General features: G+C 37.3%; 2 protein-coding genes across 2 annotated transcripts; both read left to right on the forward strand.

The window, feature by feature from the left end:
• The first annotated feature begins 3,999 nt into the window (after positions 1–3,999).
• On the forward strand, positions 4,000–7,147 carry LOC140873272 (probable folate-biopterin transporter 9, chloroplastic). Its single transcript, XM_073276357.1, has 2 exons — positions 4,000–4,810; positions 5,451–7,147. Exons 1-2 carry the CDS (start codon positions 4,300–4,302, stop codon positions 6,605–6,607), a joined length of 1,668 nt encoding a protein of 555 aa, XP_073132458.1. The 5' UTR covers positions 4,000–4,299; the 3' UTR covers positions 6,608–7,147.
• Positions 7,148–12,931: 5,784 nt separating this feature from the next.
• LOC140873089 (uncharacterized) lies at positions 12,932–16,068 on the forward strand. The gene is made up of 5 exons (XM_073276072.1): positions 12,932–12,940; positions 13,042–14,687; positions 14,823–14,967; positions 15,193–15,585; positions 15,727–16,068. Exons 1-5 carry the CDS (start codon positions 12,932–12,934, stop codon positions 16,066–16,068), a joined length of 2,535 nt encoding a protein of 844 aa, XP_073132173.1.
• Positions 16,069–16,577: the final 509 nt, after the last annotated feature.

Here is a 16,577-nt window from a genome sequence, read left to right on the forward strand (position 1 = left end):
ATACGCATAACGTTTTACTGAAATATCCAATTAAGGTGAGGGTTTCGGAATTTGAAAGTTTAGATCAAGGGCTAAAACTTTTATGTTTACCACCTTTTCAAATTCTGGGTGCAAGAACTCGAAATATCAGTGTGAATGCATAGCAACTGCAATGCAGCAGAACAGTAAATGCGCAAGTATAGCGCCCCAGCGCCTCTCTTCTAGCGCTGGAGTGCTGTAGCTTCGAATTAATTTTCTTAAGTTTTGATTTTTGAGTCCTTAATTCATGTTTATGATCTTTTAAGGCTTCTAAAATATATTTAAGAGTTTCTATGCAAAAAGTTTCAAGTTTTAAGTCAAGAACGAAAAGAATGACTTACGTGGACCAATTACGTTATGTGATGCATGTACATGTCTATGTTTCTTTCATGAAACCTATGTTCAATATGAAAGTATGATTTTTATCATTTATTACATGCATGAAGTTATCGAGTAAAGTTTTATGTTCATGAAACAAAAGTTAAGATGGAAATTATGATGTTTCAATGATGCTACATGATGAATGAAATGATATGTTGATGAAATGAATAATGATGAAGCATGAATGAATAATGTTATGTTGAATTATGAAGATATAATATGTTGATGCATGAAAATATTTTGATGTCTTATGTGTCTTTGTGGTGGCAATATGGGAACGGTACTCCGGTTTGGGCTCCGGAGGGGCCCTCCCAAATACGGCTCAATGTACGGGTTATGTCCTCCGAGATGAGCTCCGGAGGGGCCTCCGAAAATGAAAGAACGAATGTTACGAGGCGTAATGCCATATGATTGTTGATCAATAAGAAAAGATGAATGTGCCCATTATGACGGTTGCCACAATTTCGCATAATTCGTCACCAAATGATAAGCTTATGTTATGTTATGTTAAGTTTAAATTATTATTGAAATCTTATGATTTTTACTGCATAATCTTGCTGAGTCTTTAGACTCACTATACTTGAATGGTGCAGGTAATGAGGATGAAATTTATGCATATGTCGATGAGTTCAATGCCGGGCATGAAGAAGAGCAAGGAGTCGGACCGACGGGCGATGCATGAGTGTGTTATGTGTTGAGAGTGTTTGTGTCAAGTTAATGAACTAAATGTTGTTATGTTGATTGAATAAAATACGCTTTATGTTTCAAATTGTTATGATTTGGTTTGTAAACTATTCTGAAATGTTTTAGGTAAGGTTTGATGTATGCATACATCTTTCAAAAAATTTCTTTTCCGAACTAGTTTTAACGTCATGTTAGTTTGTAACATCTTCATCGGTTGAGGGTGTTACAGATCGAGCAAGGCCAAATTCTGTTCCATCCGAGAGTTGAGCAATTGTGCTCGCTCGATCGGGTGTTTTTCCCCGATCGAGCGAGACACTGATTTTAAAAAAAAAAAAAAAATTTTACTTTGCTCTTGGTTTCTTAATTGATTTTTAATGAATGTTAATTGTTCATTAATTAACCTAAAATGAGATTAGAAACCCGAGGTCCCCACACATACAGTGTCAACTTTGTTTCTCAATTCATGCTTGCTCCAAACCAGGCACATCTAAAAATGGTTCGTCGAATCTTGCGCTATGTCAAAGGCACGATTATTCTTGGTCTCGACTTCACCTCTCATACTACACTTTATTTATGTGCATTCTCTGATTCAGATTGGGCAGGATGCCCAATCACCCGTCGGTCAACAACTGGTTATTGCACCTTTCTTGGTCACAATCCTATCTCTTGGTGTGCTAAGAAACAAACTACTATCTCCCACTCGAGCACTAAGGCGGAATATCGGGCAATGGCGCACACTGCTGCTGAAATTACTTGGTTAAGTTTTATTCTTAAAGATCTTGGAGCACAACTCACTCAACCTCCTGTTTTATTCTGTGACAATCTTAGTGCATTGCATATGACAATCAATCCGGTCATTCATGCGCGAAGCAAACACATCGAGCTCGATTATCACTTTGTGCGTGAAAGAGTTATCCTTGGCCTTCTCACAACTCAGCACGTTTCCACATCGCGTCAGGTTGCCGATATCTTTACCAAACCTATGTCTAAAGCCACTCTTGCCTTTTCCAGCTCAAACTTCGCCTCCACCCTCGGCAAAGTTTGCGGGGCGGTAATAGCTCTTCACAATTAGTGGAAAATAAAGATGATGTTATAATTGCTGATGATAAAGATCCCCACAATCCGAATCAAATCAAAAGAGATGGATTCGGTACAGATGCTTCACAATCGAAGGAGAGGATCGGGGCTGTTTCTTAAATAATGGGATAATAGTCATAAGTTTCCTTTCTTAATTCTCAAAGATCTCTCTCTGTATGGCTATATATTTATGCTGTAATTTCATTACTGTTGCTCACGTTGAATGAGAAAGACACTACCCTCCATTTCAATTTTCTTTACTATATCGTATAATGTCGTATATAAAATTATGGTATAAAAAATATTATCGATATCGTACTTAAAATTTCTATATGATAATCACGATATACCTAAAATTTGATATATTTTCCACTGATGGGCTAAGGTCCAATCCAAATTTTTTTTGGGCTCATGCTTATCTAATTATTATTTAAATTTATTTAAGCAGGCTCTGGAATCTGCAAAGCTCATAAGAGGCTTAAGCCCGCGAAACACTCTGAATATCTATAAATAACTCAAGCACCTCATTATTAAGGTACACAATTTTTTTAGCACTATAACGCTCTACTCTTGATTATTATTCTTTGAGTAATCACTGATTTGAGCGTCGGAGTGCCTTCGCCGGAAACTCTCCCGGCTCCTTTGACTTTATTTTGCGACGTAGGAACAACCCATTGAAGATCTCGACTTAAAACATACAAGGAATTGATGATATTCCGGATTTTGCGGAAGCAACTTGTCGGGTACAATCATTTTTTGGCTACATAACCCACCCATAAATTCAGCTCTCTTGTGAAAGTCCAAATGCATAAAACAATTTAAAAAATATTAAGAAACTTTTTTTTTATCAAATTTGACCCGACTCATGAAAAAGTATATATTTTTAAAGTTAAAATATTACTTTTAATTATAGATATGAATCAGATCTATTTGTTTCATAGAAATATATCTGTACAACTGTTTTAAGAAAAAGTACTATTATATACTTCATTTTTTTTTAAACAAATCAAACATCATTAATCCTTGTATAATTAAAAAAATAGGATTTTACGAAGTGTATTTCTTGTTTTTTATATTTTATTTTTAATGCAATTAGATCCGTTAATTTTCCCCTATTTCTATATTTGAAATTGAATTTAATAAAAAAAACAAATTTCAAACAAAAAAAGCTTTCTAAATATCTCTTACTATATATATAATATAAAACATGTGAGTCACATACCAAATTTTTTCCCCAAAATACCTCTTCCGAAAATTTTATTATTTTTGAATAAAATAAAATATCAAACATTAATTAACTCAGAAAATAATTTAAATTTCAATATTTCCCACACCAAAAAAATTAATTTTGTATACCGTCCATTTGTGCAAAAATTTGCTAGTATCTCTCTTCTATTATATTAGTGTGAGGCAACACTAAATTGGTACGTTGGTGACCTTTTTGTTTTATTTTTATTAACAATAATATAATATTTTTTTTTTATTTTTTACAATTATTTAATAAAAAAACAGATTATACATAGATGCAAATGTATACGTAAAAACGTTCTTTATAGCTGCATGTGATGTGGCGACTCATAATTGGTAAAAATTAATGGGCTCCACGTAGGACCGACTAATTTTGATCAATTATAAGATTATACATCACCCGCACAATACTACCCTGCGAACGACATATATTAAACCTTTTTATAGATACGCAACGCATGCAGAATTGATTACTAGTATAAATAATTTAAAACTGCTGCCGCTCTATCAAGGACAGGTGTCTTTCTGTTACAGTCCTTTTGGTCCCTCGAAATCTTCCCACGAAAAAATCCAAAAGAAAACATCGTCGTTGGCTGCAGTCTGTACGTTCCTTCGATACCTAGGAGTAAAGGGTCTTTTATTCTACACTCAACACAGCAAAAATCAAACGAAGACATTATTTTATAGAATTTAATTAGTGATGACTCTCCGGATACTCTTCTAGATTTCTCCTTTTGCCTCTATTTACATCTAAATTTTGTTATGCGTGGTTAATTCTTGAATCATTTTCAGAACCTCCTGTGCAAATTTGAAGTGGGTTTTCTTGTTGTCTTGAATTCTGTGGCGAAGGTGTATTTTTTTCCCCCTGATTTCTTGAGTGGGAAATTGTTGATGGCTCTTGCATTGGTTTTAAACGGCGACCCATTTTTTCCTGTCAATTCAAGAACCGAAAACCCTTTCAAAGTTCCTATCTTGTTTCCATTAAGATCCAAGATTCATTGTTCCAACCAGAAGAATCCCAAGAACTGCTTGAATTGGTACAAAAGGAGCAAAGCCCGTGTGGTGAATCCGTGTATCATAACCCCAGATGAACAATTCCCCCAAATCAGTATCAAACCGGCGAAGGATCTAGTGTTTGGGAAAAAGGATGGGTTTTTCGAAAACGGCAGCCAAGAAATGCTTGTTTTGTGTGGATTTGGTTACTGTATGAATGGCTTCAGGGGTTTTCCTTGGTTGGCGCTGAATTTTCACATGGCATATAATTTGAATATGGATCCATCTGTGTTGCAGATTGTGCAGAATTGTGGTAATTTGCCTATGGTGGCTAAGCCTTTGTATGGGATCTTGTCTGACGCCCTGTACATTGGTGGTGCTCATAGGATTCCTTATGTTTCCATTGGAGGTATAATCCATAGTTTCTTGAATTTTGTGACTTATGTTTTGTGGTAATTTGCCTATGGATTCCTTATGTTTCCATTGGAGGTATAATCCATAAGTTCTGTGGTAGAGTTCTTTCGTATGCCATTATGTTTTGATTTAACTCTTAATCTCTATTTGGTTGGTATTCTTTTATGATGAATTTCTTGGCTTTTGATATTCATTTATTTAGCATTCGAATTCTGGTTGATATTTTGCTTTGTTGGTAATTCTTGAAAAGCTGTTGATTTGTTGCATCTATTTTCTCAAGTTAGCTAAGAACCTATAAATTATAACGCTTGCTTCAATTTCAGTCTTCTGCTATTCTAACTTTTGCTGTCATTTCAAGAAATCGACTAATGCTTTGATCCAATTTGACTCTGTTCTACATTAGTGGCAGTTCTAAGTGTGTTCAAGAAGCACGATGCAATGTTATTTTTATAATGCATCATTTTTCTTTATGTGCACCTTTTCATTTTGCGGATTTGTTATATTATCATCATCAAGTTGAGCAAAAACTAAGATGTTTAATCTATCTGTAGAATCAACATTTCATTAAGCGTTCTTGCATTTTTCATATCAGTCCAAATGCTAGTGACCAGCAGTAATATATTGCGATTATTCAGTTATTTTGCAGGCTTTATCCTGGGGATCGCTGGCATTAATCCCTATAGCCAGTGAAGCTTGTCCAGCTTTACTGGCGTTTGTTCTATTAAGCAATCTTGGAGCATCCATTTCAGAAGTTGCCAAAGATGCCCTTGTTGCAGAATATGGTCATGCAAACAAAATACCTGGCCTCCAATCTTACGCCTGTATGGCCTTGGCTATTGGTGCAATTTTAGGGAACTTATTTGGCGGATTTTTCTTGCTCAAGACACACCAAACGAAGTCAATGTTCCTAGCATTTGCTGCCTTACTCGTATTTCAATTGACAATATCTCTAAAAACAAGCGAGGAATCCCTTAATTTGCCTCGTGTGTCAAATAACGATCTTGTGAAACAATCCATACCACAGAGCATCAAGAAACAATATTCTGATCTTATGGTGGTTATTAAAGAAGAGAGCATCTGGCGACCTCTTTTCTGGGCTGTTTCATCTATAGTGCTGGTCCCCATTTTATCAGGCTCATTATTTTGCTACCAAACACACTGTCTGAGTCTTGATCCTTCCATTATCGGAATGTCAAAAGTAACCGGCCAGTTGATACTTCTTTCTTTAACATTGCTATACGATCGGTTTGGTAAGAACATTCCTCTGCGAAAGGTTGCTGGTGGCATGCAAGTTTTGTACGCTTCCACCCTTCTCCTCGATCTTATACTGGTTAAGCAGATAAATCTTCAAATCGGGATCCCAAATGAGTTATATGCTCTTTGCTTTTCGGGGTTGGCAGAAACTATCGCACAATTCAAGCTCTTGCCATTCTATGTGCTCATTGCTAGTTTGGCTCCACCAGGTTGCGAAGGATCTTTAATGTCCTTTTTAGCATCTGCCTTGTGCTTTTCGTCCACGGTTAGTGGATTCTTGGGGGTCGGATTGGCCAGTTTTCTTGGAATAAAAACTGGAAACTACTCTACCCTACCTTTGGGAATTGTTATTCAGTTTTTCCTTGCTTTGCTTCCCCTACTTTGGATTGACTATGTGCCCGAGTCGCAGAATATCCCCGAAAAGTATAAGAAGGTGGGGAGAAGTAAGAGATCTCGCAGAAACCGGAGGGTTGGGAGGGTCTTGTATGATTTTCTATATTCTTATCGCAGAGAAAGGGAGCAGGATCTGCGGAGATGATGGCCGATAAGACGAGGGAGTCTTTAGCAGTAACAATTTTCTGTCTCTGCTGATTCTTTGCATGCCATTGAAAGGAACTGTATAGGCTTGCCAGGAACCATGGGTATGCAGTATGCTTCAAAACCAGGGCGGATCCAAGAATTTTGATTGGGCTGATTCAGTATGTTCGAGGGATAAAACTCATGCAACTAGAAAATTACCTATGAGATTCGAAGAACGTTTTTTCTGGGACAGCAGCTGCTTATGTGCGTCGAAGAATCATTCACACGTTCAACAAGGGACAGCGCATCCCGGATGCGTAAACACAGTGAGTTTTACTAAAAAAGCTACTTCGAGCGGCCCTCGGTGTATTGAAGTTTAACGTTCCTGTGAAGCTTATGCTCCCGAGCTCGATCGAGCATTAAACTCCACTCTTTTAATCATCGTTCAGAATCGGATATGGGGTCAAAAATTTTGCGAAGGAATAGAATTTAGCATGGAGTGAGGAATGAGCGTTTATTTTATAAATATAATAAATTTTTGGAATTAAATGTTTTTGTTTGTAACAAATTAAAAATCAAAATGGTAAACTTTCATTAATAGAAATCAAATTACAAATGCATTACGTCATTAAGTATACTGTAAATAAGAGTATTTTCAGCCGAAAATTTTAAATTTGCTTTAAATCTCAAACCTAAACTCAGATTTACATTACGTTGTCAAAACTAATATATGTTTGCACTTCTTAATCCATGTAAAAATGGTTTTGCATTCTTTGGGTCCATACGTTTTTTCTCGGATGAAGTCAGTACAAAACATTAAAAATATGATACTAATGTATGACATTTGAACACTTTTTAGTTTAGGTAGTGTTTGAGCGAGCTTTAAGGAATCACTTCTCAACTTTTCCTTCACAAAATTTCTAAAAGTGCTTATTACAAATTCTCTCAAACACTACCTTAAATGGGGTACAAAAGATTAGATTTTAGTATTAAATTTGAACTTTTTTAATCTCAACACTTACCACACATATTTGAGTACTTAAAAATCATATATTTATATCAGATCTAAAACATTTAGTACTCAAATATCATATATTAGTAACATTTTCTGACGATTTTCATCCAAAAAAGACAAATATGTCATTATTATCAATATTTGTGTACATGTTTTAGTACTAAAAAATTATATATTTGTACAAGATCTTAAACAATCAATACTCAAATATCATATATTAATATGATATCTTAAACAATCAGTACTCAAATATCATATATCAGTATCATATTCTCAATGTTTTGTACTGACTTTTATATGTTTTCGTTGTCGTGGACGGCTCTGCACCTTGCACCCCATACCAGCCATGCATGACATGATTCCTCGATCTTGACCCTCTCTGTATGGGCCGCAAACCACAAACAAATCTCCTAGATATCCAGGATTATGATCCCTTTAAGTTAGCCACCAATTCTGCATGGCTGTAGAGTCCAATTGATTTTGAGGCGGGTTATGTAACCCAATGCCAATTCGGTATCCACTCTTTATCCAATGCTGCCCTTTTACTTCAAATTTCTTGAATCTCGTGTTACCCAAGGGATGATGTGGTATAGCGAGATTAAGCATTTCTTGAACTATGTAACTCGGGCATACATTTTTTTCATCATCATCGGATTAATAACATTTGGGATAAGGGTAATAATAGTGTTGTTCCAATTCTCCATAGGCCCATTCTCATTAAGAATTTTCATAGCTGCCCTAATGACATCCTCACCAATGACATGCCAAAACTTCTGATAGAATAATGAAATGAAACCTTCTGGCCCAGGAGCCTTATAAGGCCCCATATCAAATAAAGATGTCTTAATGTCAGAAGTCGTGAAAGCTGCACACAGGATCTCGTTCATAGCACTAGAAACATTTGGACTAATAAAGTCGATCACATGTTAAATTAACTCTAGATCGATGCGGATCAGATGAAGTAAATATGACAGAAAAATAATCAATAATGATAGATGCCATACCTTCTGGGTCCTGCACAAGATCTCCATGACTAGATATGATAAGAATATTTAATGACATGAAAAACAAACACGATTATATATTAAACATGCCCTCAATTCAATAACAAAAAGAATCAAAAGTGTTTTTTCCAATCTTTTCATGCAAGTAAGTTTGTGTATTTTGGATATTCACTCTTAGTTTACAATGAAACTAGTAACAAATAAACGCGGAATAAAAAATTGAATTCAAAGGAACCTTTAAAAAACTTGTGTTTGACAATCCACGATGAAGAACAGTCGACAAATTCCACAAAGTTAAACTTAGATAAGTTTTATTTAGAACAAAGTCAAGCTTTGAATAAAATTCTAGAGAAAATTTTAATTGATAAAAATCAATAAACTCAATAATTTTTATTAACGAATAATGAATGTAAGTTTACAATATATAAAAGAAAAGAAATTAGGATTCCTAATAAAATTAGACTATAAGTTTTTTAGTTGAAAAAGGTAAAAGATAATACCAAAATATTAAAAGATAATTTTTTAATGACTCTAAAATACTTAAAATAGGCAAATAATTATCAAAAATAACAAAACCCCACGAAACACATACAAACACGCCGCACTATGTGTTTTCGTACGTAACTCGCGCTGGAGCGCATGATTTTCTCCCTCGCTCGAGCTAGTAGTTTTTTGCCCAAGAGCTTCAGAATTCATAATGCGCACTAGAGCGCAACTTCTTACGCTGGAGCATGGCATGCCTGTGTAAGGTCCAAAAAGTTTACTAACTTAATCACGGTTAATTGATTAAATTATATGATTTAATGCAAGTTATTTAGAATATTTAATTGTTATGTTTAATTATGTGATTAATTTAAATGCCTGAAATTGTATGCATATGTATGATTTTAAAGTTTTCGTGTTGGAATTAATCTTGGGTCGCAGGAACGAGCCTAGCCTTGAAACGAGTTAAGAAAATATTTTAAATTAAGTTTAAAGGGATGTAGTGTATTTTATTTAAGTGGGAGAGTAAAAAAATTTTTAAGGATTTTAAGAGTAACTAATGGGCCGTGTTGGAGCCCATTAGTCACAAAAAAAAAAAAAGCGTTCAGAATTTATTTCTGAACACTCATTTTGAACACTCACTTTTCTGTTCTCAAAATCTCTCTCGAACACTGCGATCTTCAGGCTAGGGTTCTTCCACTTCTCAAGGCTCGATCGTTTCGCCGTCCAGGTTAATCCCAATCAGACGATTCAGGCAAGTTTTTACTGTTTTTAAACCCATTCAAGAATATATGTATTTTTAAGGTAAAACCCTAGGTGTTGATTGATGATCTATGAATGTTTCATGAAAATTTTATGAGTATGTTGCTTGATTGTGATACGTGAAGCATTCCTGAGGTGTTCGGTTCATGTTTATTGAGTTTTGAAAGATTTGAATGTAATATATCAGATTTTTGGGTAAAAGTAGTTATGAAGGTTTTTGACTCAAAATCTTTGAATGTTTTATGTATTGGTGCAAGTTATTTTGAAATTTTGATGTTGTTGAATGGTATTTTTGATAGAAAATCGTCTCTAAGCAATGTGGTTTTGAAAAAGTGCAGAAAAGATCAGTTTTCGGAAAAATGAGTCGCGACGGCGCGCCCGCGCCTGAGTCGTGCATGTCTGCGCACAGGAGGCGCGCCCGCACTGCCAAGCAGCGCGCCCGCGCAGGTTGTGCGCGCGGCCACGCCGGTGGCAGCGCCGAGACGGCGCGCCCGCGCCTCAGGCTCGATTTACCCACCCCATTTTATGAGTTTTTGAGTCCTAAAAATCATGATTTTGATATTTTAAGGTATTTTAATTATTTTTAAGAATGTTCATGAAGAATTTTAAAGTTTTCAAGGTTCGAAACGGACGGAATGCCTTACGAGGATCGGTCAAGTTATGTATTGCATGATTATGTGATTTTCTCATGAAAGCTAATTTCTCATGAAATGTTTTGAAGGAATTTAAGCATGTAGCATAATGGACATGTTTGTGTTGCATATTTTAATATCATTGTGTTGTTATTTTGCATGCGTTTATTTGTTTTAATTAAGCATTGTGTTCATATTTCATACATCGTGTCTACATTACATTCTCTCATGTTTATTGTATAGGACGTAGCATTTTGTCGAGGAAAAGATGGAAAAGCTATTGCGCGAGAATGAATTACGGAGCAGCAATGATCAAAAAATCATATTTAATTTTATATAAGTCAAAATCCGATCTCCCTGTCCAGAATAAAGTTCAAGATGTTTTAAAGCAGCTGTCCAAATTTCAGCTCAATCCGACGGCTAGATCTCCGGATATGAATTTTACAAAATCGCTGCTCGCTGGGAGAAAAGTTGCTCGCTCGATCCGCAACATCTTGCCGATCGAGCGAGACGTGCTGTTCGGGAAAAAATATGTAATTTAGGAATTTTTATTATTAAGGACTCTAGCCTTAATTAAAAGATATATCTCGAATTTTAGAGTCAGCTATTGATTTGGAAGAGAGAGGAGACGGAGAGGAGGCTCAAGAACCATCTTGGCGGCTAGGTTTTATCTTTCTTGTTCTTAGATTTTAATTCTTCTTGTTTTTATTCTTGGTTGAGGAAGACGAACCCTTGAATTTATTTATCTTGTGAGATTCAGATTTTCATTGTTTGATTTTTATCAAGTATCAAGAATTATTCTGAATTGATTGATATGCTTGTGTATGAGATTTTTAGATTGGCCATCTTAGGATTTCATTATACAGTCGAATGCTAAATTAGAATTCAAATCCGTAATTGTTTGAAACCTCTGATTTGCGAAGCAACTATGATTAATATTTTCTGCTGTTGAATTTGTTAAATCGTAGGAATAATAATTGACTAGGCTAAATTCATCCGCTTGTGTATGGGTTGTCTAGCTTTATCAGTTTTACTAGTTTGAATGCTACCGTGGATTTAAATCTGATCGCTGATATTGGGTTAGTTTATGGGGTAAGGGTTAACTTAGACTGCTGTTGTCTAGTTAACTAAAATTAAGGTGAAACAGGAATTAAATTTTCAATGATGAATATTCGATGTGAATTAATTATTTTTAGAGAATCGATGATCGAGTGAATGATTTCAAGGGTGTAGTCGACCGATACCAAGTCTTGTTATTTTATTGATTTTCTTATTTTAATTCTTGCATAGTAGTTAATTCTAAAATTCCCAAATCCCCTTTTATTTATTTCAAGTATTTTAAGAACACAAATAAATTTTACTTTCCTCATGGGAACGATCCCTACTCTCGCTACTACATGTTATTTAGTTAATATGAGTTGGGTTAATTTGGGCGCAACACGACTAAGCGCTACCATAGCATCACGAGAAATTTTATGAGCATGTTACGAGGTTTATGAAAATGATATGATATGATTTGATAAGATGAATGATATGATACATGAAAAATATTTTGATGAATTATGCGTCTTGTGGTGATTATATGGGGTATGCACTTCGGGATGAGCTCCGGAGCGGCTATCCAAACATGGCTCACGGGATGGTTATATGGAGTATGCACTTCGGGATGAGCGCCTAAGCGGCTATCCAAAGAATGAGAGTTTACGGGAATAATGCCATATGCTTGTTGATCAACAGGAAACCATAAATGGCTCGTTATGACGGTTACCACACTACTCATACTTCATCACCTCAAATATTTTTATGTTATGGCTACATCAAAGTTATGTTTATTGCATTAAAGTTTAAGTTAATGTTTTTCTTTTAAAGTAGGAAATATTTTTTCTGTCTGTTCTTGCTAAATCTTTCGACTCACTATACTTGAATGGTGCAGGTAACGATGATGTGGATGCTTATATTGATGATTATGTGACCGGGTATGAAGAAGAGGCCGGGGTCGGTCCAACGGGCAATGCATGAGTGTGAACGCTTTAGCTTGGGAGATGTTTTAAAAACATTTTTTTATTTGATGAGAGGCAAACAAGTTTAATTTTCTTTAGTTGTTGGCCATGTTTGACAAAGATTTTTAAATGCTATTTTATTATGTGCAATTTCTATATGCTCCTTTTAATAAAGAAGTTGATGCTTCCGCAAATTTTTTTTATTTTTACCAAATTAAGTATGTATGTTTGAGTAACGTTTCGATTGTGAAATTGGGACGTTACAGTTTGGTATCAGAGCAGTTCGCTCTGGGTTTGTCGCACACATGAATTCTCGCCACGACCCTATGCTTTGTCTTCATGTCTGTAAGTTTTATGTTATGGATTGTTTAAGATGCATGATAATGTTTTTGATTTATAGTGTATGCATATTGAGTAGGATGTTGTGTTTAAATAACGTAATTAAGCATGTGGACGGTATGGACATCAGGATCATGGCTAACCGTAGGAATCCAAACAATGAGGACAATCAGAACAATTAGTTTTTGGTTGGGTTGGCGACTCTGTTGCAAGAGCAGAGTAGAGCCCAAGGGAAACAGATTCAACTGTTAATCCAAGCACAAGCGGGAGGACGGAACAACAATCAGCCGCTATTAACTAATCCGATCTTTAAGCAGTTTAAGGATCTAGGGCCACAGGAGTTCAAAGGAGGGGCTGATCCCCTTGTAGCCGAGGAATGGGTGCAGTCAGTGGAGACTATTTTTGACTACATGCAGCTCACTGATGCAGACCGTGTGAGGTGTGCCATCTTTATGTTCCGTGATGGTGCACGGGTTTGGTGGCAGGGAGCCCGCTCTGCTGTGGATATGACTACGTTGACTTGGAATGGATTCAAAGATGTGTTTTATGGGAAATATTTCACTATCAGCACCAGGACTAGACTTGCTAGAGAATTTATGGAGCTCCGCCAAGGGAGCATGTCCATTGCCGAGTATGTGAAGAAGTTTGAGAGAGGGAGGTACTTTGTGCCCATGATTTCGGGCAATGCTGCAGAGGAGTTGAAGCATTTCACAGAGGGACTGAATGCCACTATTCGACGAGATGTCAGATTAAGTGGGGCACAAACGTACCGAGCAGCAGTGGATGAGGCTATGTTGTCAGAAAAAGATGGGAATGATATTATCAAAGAATCGCAAGCGAAGAGGATTAGTTACCAAGGGAGAGAGCAGCAAGGGTCTAGTCAGAAGAGGCCGTATCAAGCTCCAGCTCAAAGGAGACCGCAACAGCAGCAGCTCCAAAACTCCAATCAGGCGCGACCTCAGGGACAGAATCAACCGAACGCCAACGCTCCAAGGCCGGAGAATGCACCTATCTGTCAGAAGTGTGGGAAATCACACTCCGGTCAATGCATGCTCGGGACCAATACTTGTTTTCTCTGCAAGAGGCCAGGGCATTGTGCCAAAGACTGCCCACAATCAAAGGAGCCTGTCAAGGGAAGAGTGTTTGCTATGACTCACGATCAGGTTGACCCAGATTCTGCTATTGTCTCAGGTATGATTCGTATTGCTGATTTACTTGCATTCGTGTTGATAGATACAGGAGCTACGCACTCTTTTATGTCTGTTAGTTTTATGATGAAATTGAGGGTCTTGCCGGATGAATCTATTTCGGAATTTTGTGTGTCGTTACCCTCAAGAGAAGAACTGAAAAGTAGTAGTGTGGTAAGAAATTGCAAGGTTCAGATGCAGAGTCTAGTTTTGTGTGCAGATTTTATTGTTTTGAAAATGGTGGATTTCGATGCAATTTTTGGGATGGACTGGTTGACTCGGTATGAGGCTATTATTGACTGCAAACGGAAAATTGTCTCTGTGAAAGATCAGAACGGGAAATCATTGGTGTTCCGCACTACGTCTAAGAAGAGCGCACCAGGTATGATTTCTACAGGAACAGCCTGGAAATTATTGAGTAATGGGTGTACAGGATTTCTTGCGAGTCTAATTGGTGATCTGGAGGTACAGCGACCGAAACTTGGGGAAGTGGAGGTAGTGAAAGATTTTCCGAAAGTCTTTTCCAATGATGTTGCGGGATTGCCTCCAGTCAGGGAAGTCGAATTTGAGATAGAATTGTTGCCTAAAACTAAGCCAGCTTCTAAGGCACCGTACAGATTGGCACCGACCGAGATGAAAGAATTAAAGGATCATTTGCAAGAGTTGCTAGATAAGGGGTTCATCAGACCGAGTGTATCGCCTTGGGGTGCACCGGTGTTGTTCGTCAAGAAGAAAGATGGGTCAATGAGATTGTGCATTGACTACAGAGAGCTGAACCGAGTTACAGTGAAGAACTGATATCCCTTGCCCAGAATAGACGACTTGTTCGACCAATTTCAAGGGGTAGAGGTGTTCTCAAAAATTGATCTACGATCAGGTTACCATCAGCTGAAGGTAAAAGATGCAGATGTGCAGAAGACAGCATTCAGGACTCGCTATGACAACTACGAGTTCTTGGTAATGCCATTTGGGTTTACCAATGCACCAGCTGTGTTCATGGATTTTATGAACAGGGTGTTTCAACCTTTCTTGGATCAGTTTGTCATAGTCTTCATAGATGACATATTGATCTATTCTCGTAGTAGGGAGGAACATTGTCAGCACTTTACTACAGTGTTGCAGATTTTGAAAGAAAAGCAGCTGTATGCTAAATTCAGTAAGTGTGAATTTTGGCTGGAGCAGATTTCATTTTTGGGTCATATAGTTTCAGCTAAAGGGATTGAGGTCGATCCGTCTAAGGTGGAAGTGGTTCGGAATTGGGTTGCTCCGAAGAATGCTACAGAAATACGAAATTTCTTGGGTTTAGCAGGCTACTACAGGAGATTTATTCAAGACTTCTCTAAGATAGCTCTACCACTGACTTCCTTAACTCGAAAAGGTGTGAAGTTTGTGTGGTCAGATCAATGTGAGAAGAGCTTTGCCGAATTGAAAGAAAGACTGATGTCAGCGCTAGTGCTAGAAATTCCCGAAGGCACGGGTCATTTTGTGGTTTATACTGATGCTTCTAAGAGTGGATTAGGAGCTGTTTTGATGCAGGATAATAAAGTAATAGCATATGCATCTCGACAGCTGAAGGTTCATGAGAGGAACTACCCGACTCATGATCTTGAATTAGCGGCAGTGGTTTTTGCTTTGAAGCTTTGGAGACACTACTTGTACGGCGAAAGGTGTCAGATTTTCACTGATCACAAAAGCGTAAAGTATTTCTTCACTCAGAAGGAGTTGAATATGAGGCAGAGGCGATGGCTGAAATTGGTGAAGGACTACAACTATGACATTAGCTATCATCCGGGTAAGGCTAATGTTGTAGCAGATGCATTGAGTCGCAAGTCTGCGACATTGAACCAATTGACAGTCCAGCAGGAATTGATTGCTAAAATTGAACGGATGAGGTTGGAGGTATTCGAACCAATGGAGGTATGCACTCTAGCAGCCTTAACAGTAGTACCTAGTTTGCTTGAGAGAATTCGTGCAGGCCAAGCTTCTGATGAACAGTTGACGTTGTGGAGGAACAGAGATGAAGCTAAGGGTGATACATTGTACACTGTCAAAGATTGAATTGTTCATCACCGAGGTAGAATGTGGGTGCCAGCAGTAGATTCACTGAGAGTTGAAGTGATGACTGAAGCCCATACTATTTCGTATTCCATTCATCCAGGAAGTACGAAAATGTATAAGGATCTGCAATCCTTATATTGGTGGCCAGGAATGAAGAGGGATGTTGTTAAATTTGTGAATGAATGTTTGACTTGCCAGCAGGTGAAGATTGAGCATCAGAGACCGGCAGGACTCCTGAAACCATTGCCAATACCCACATGGAAGTGGGAAGATGTCACCATGGATTTCGTGGTAGGATTGCAAGTTTCAACGAAAAGGATGAACTCGATTTGGGTGATAGTTGACAAGTTAACTAAGTCAGCTCACTTTATTCCAGTCAGGAATAACTTCTCGATGAATCAGTATGCAGAGCTGTACATTAGAGAAATTGTCAGATTGCATGGAGTACCAGCGAGGATAGTATCTGACAGAGACCCTAAATTCACTTCAAACTTTTGGGGAAGTTTACA

The sequence above is a fragment of the Henckelia pumila genome, unplaced genomic scaffold, assembly GCF_033568475.1.
Source record: "Henckelia pumila isolate YLH828 unplaced genomic scaffold, ASM3356847v2 CTG_525:::fragment_3, whole genome shotgun sequence".
NCBI lineage: Eukaryota > Viridiplantae > Streptophyta > Magnoliopsida > Lamiales > Gesneriaceae > Henckelia > Henckelia pumila.

What these genes read in the sequence shown, in the direction of transcription:
- LOC140873272 (XM_073276357.1), top strand. Translation starts at nt 4,300, where the DNA reads ATGGCTCTTGCATTGGTTTTAAACGGCGACCCATTTTTTCCTGTCAAT. An exon ending in TCCTTATGTTTCCATTGGAG is followed by an intron (nt 4,811 to 5,450) that starts GTATAATCCATA and finishes GCGATTATTCAG; the next exon opens with TTATTTTGCAGGCTTTATCC.
- LOC140873089 (XM_073276072.1), top strand. An exon ending in ATGACAACTACGAGTTCTTG is followed by an intron (nt 14,968 to 15,192) that starts GTAATGCCATTT and finishes TGGCTGGAGCAG; the next exon opens with ATTTCATTTTTGGGTCATAT. An exon ending in ATGCATCTCGACAGCTGAAG is followed by an intron (nt 15,586 to 15,726) that starts GTTCATGAGAGG and finishes TTCTTCACTCAG; the next exon opens with AAGGAGTTGAATATGAGGCA.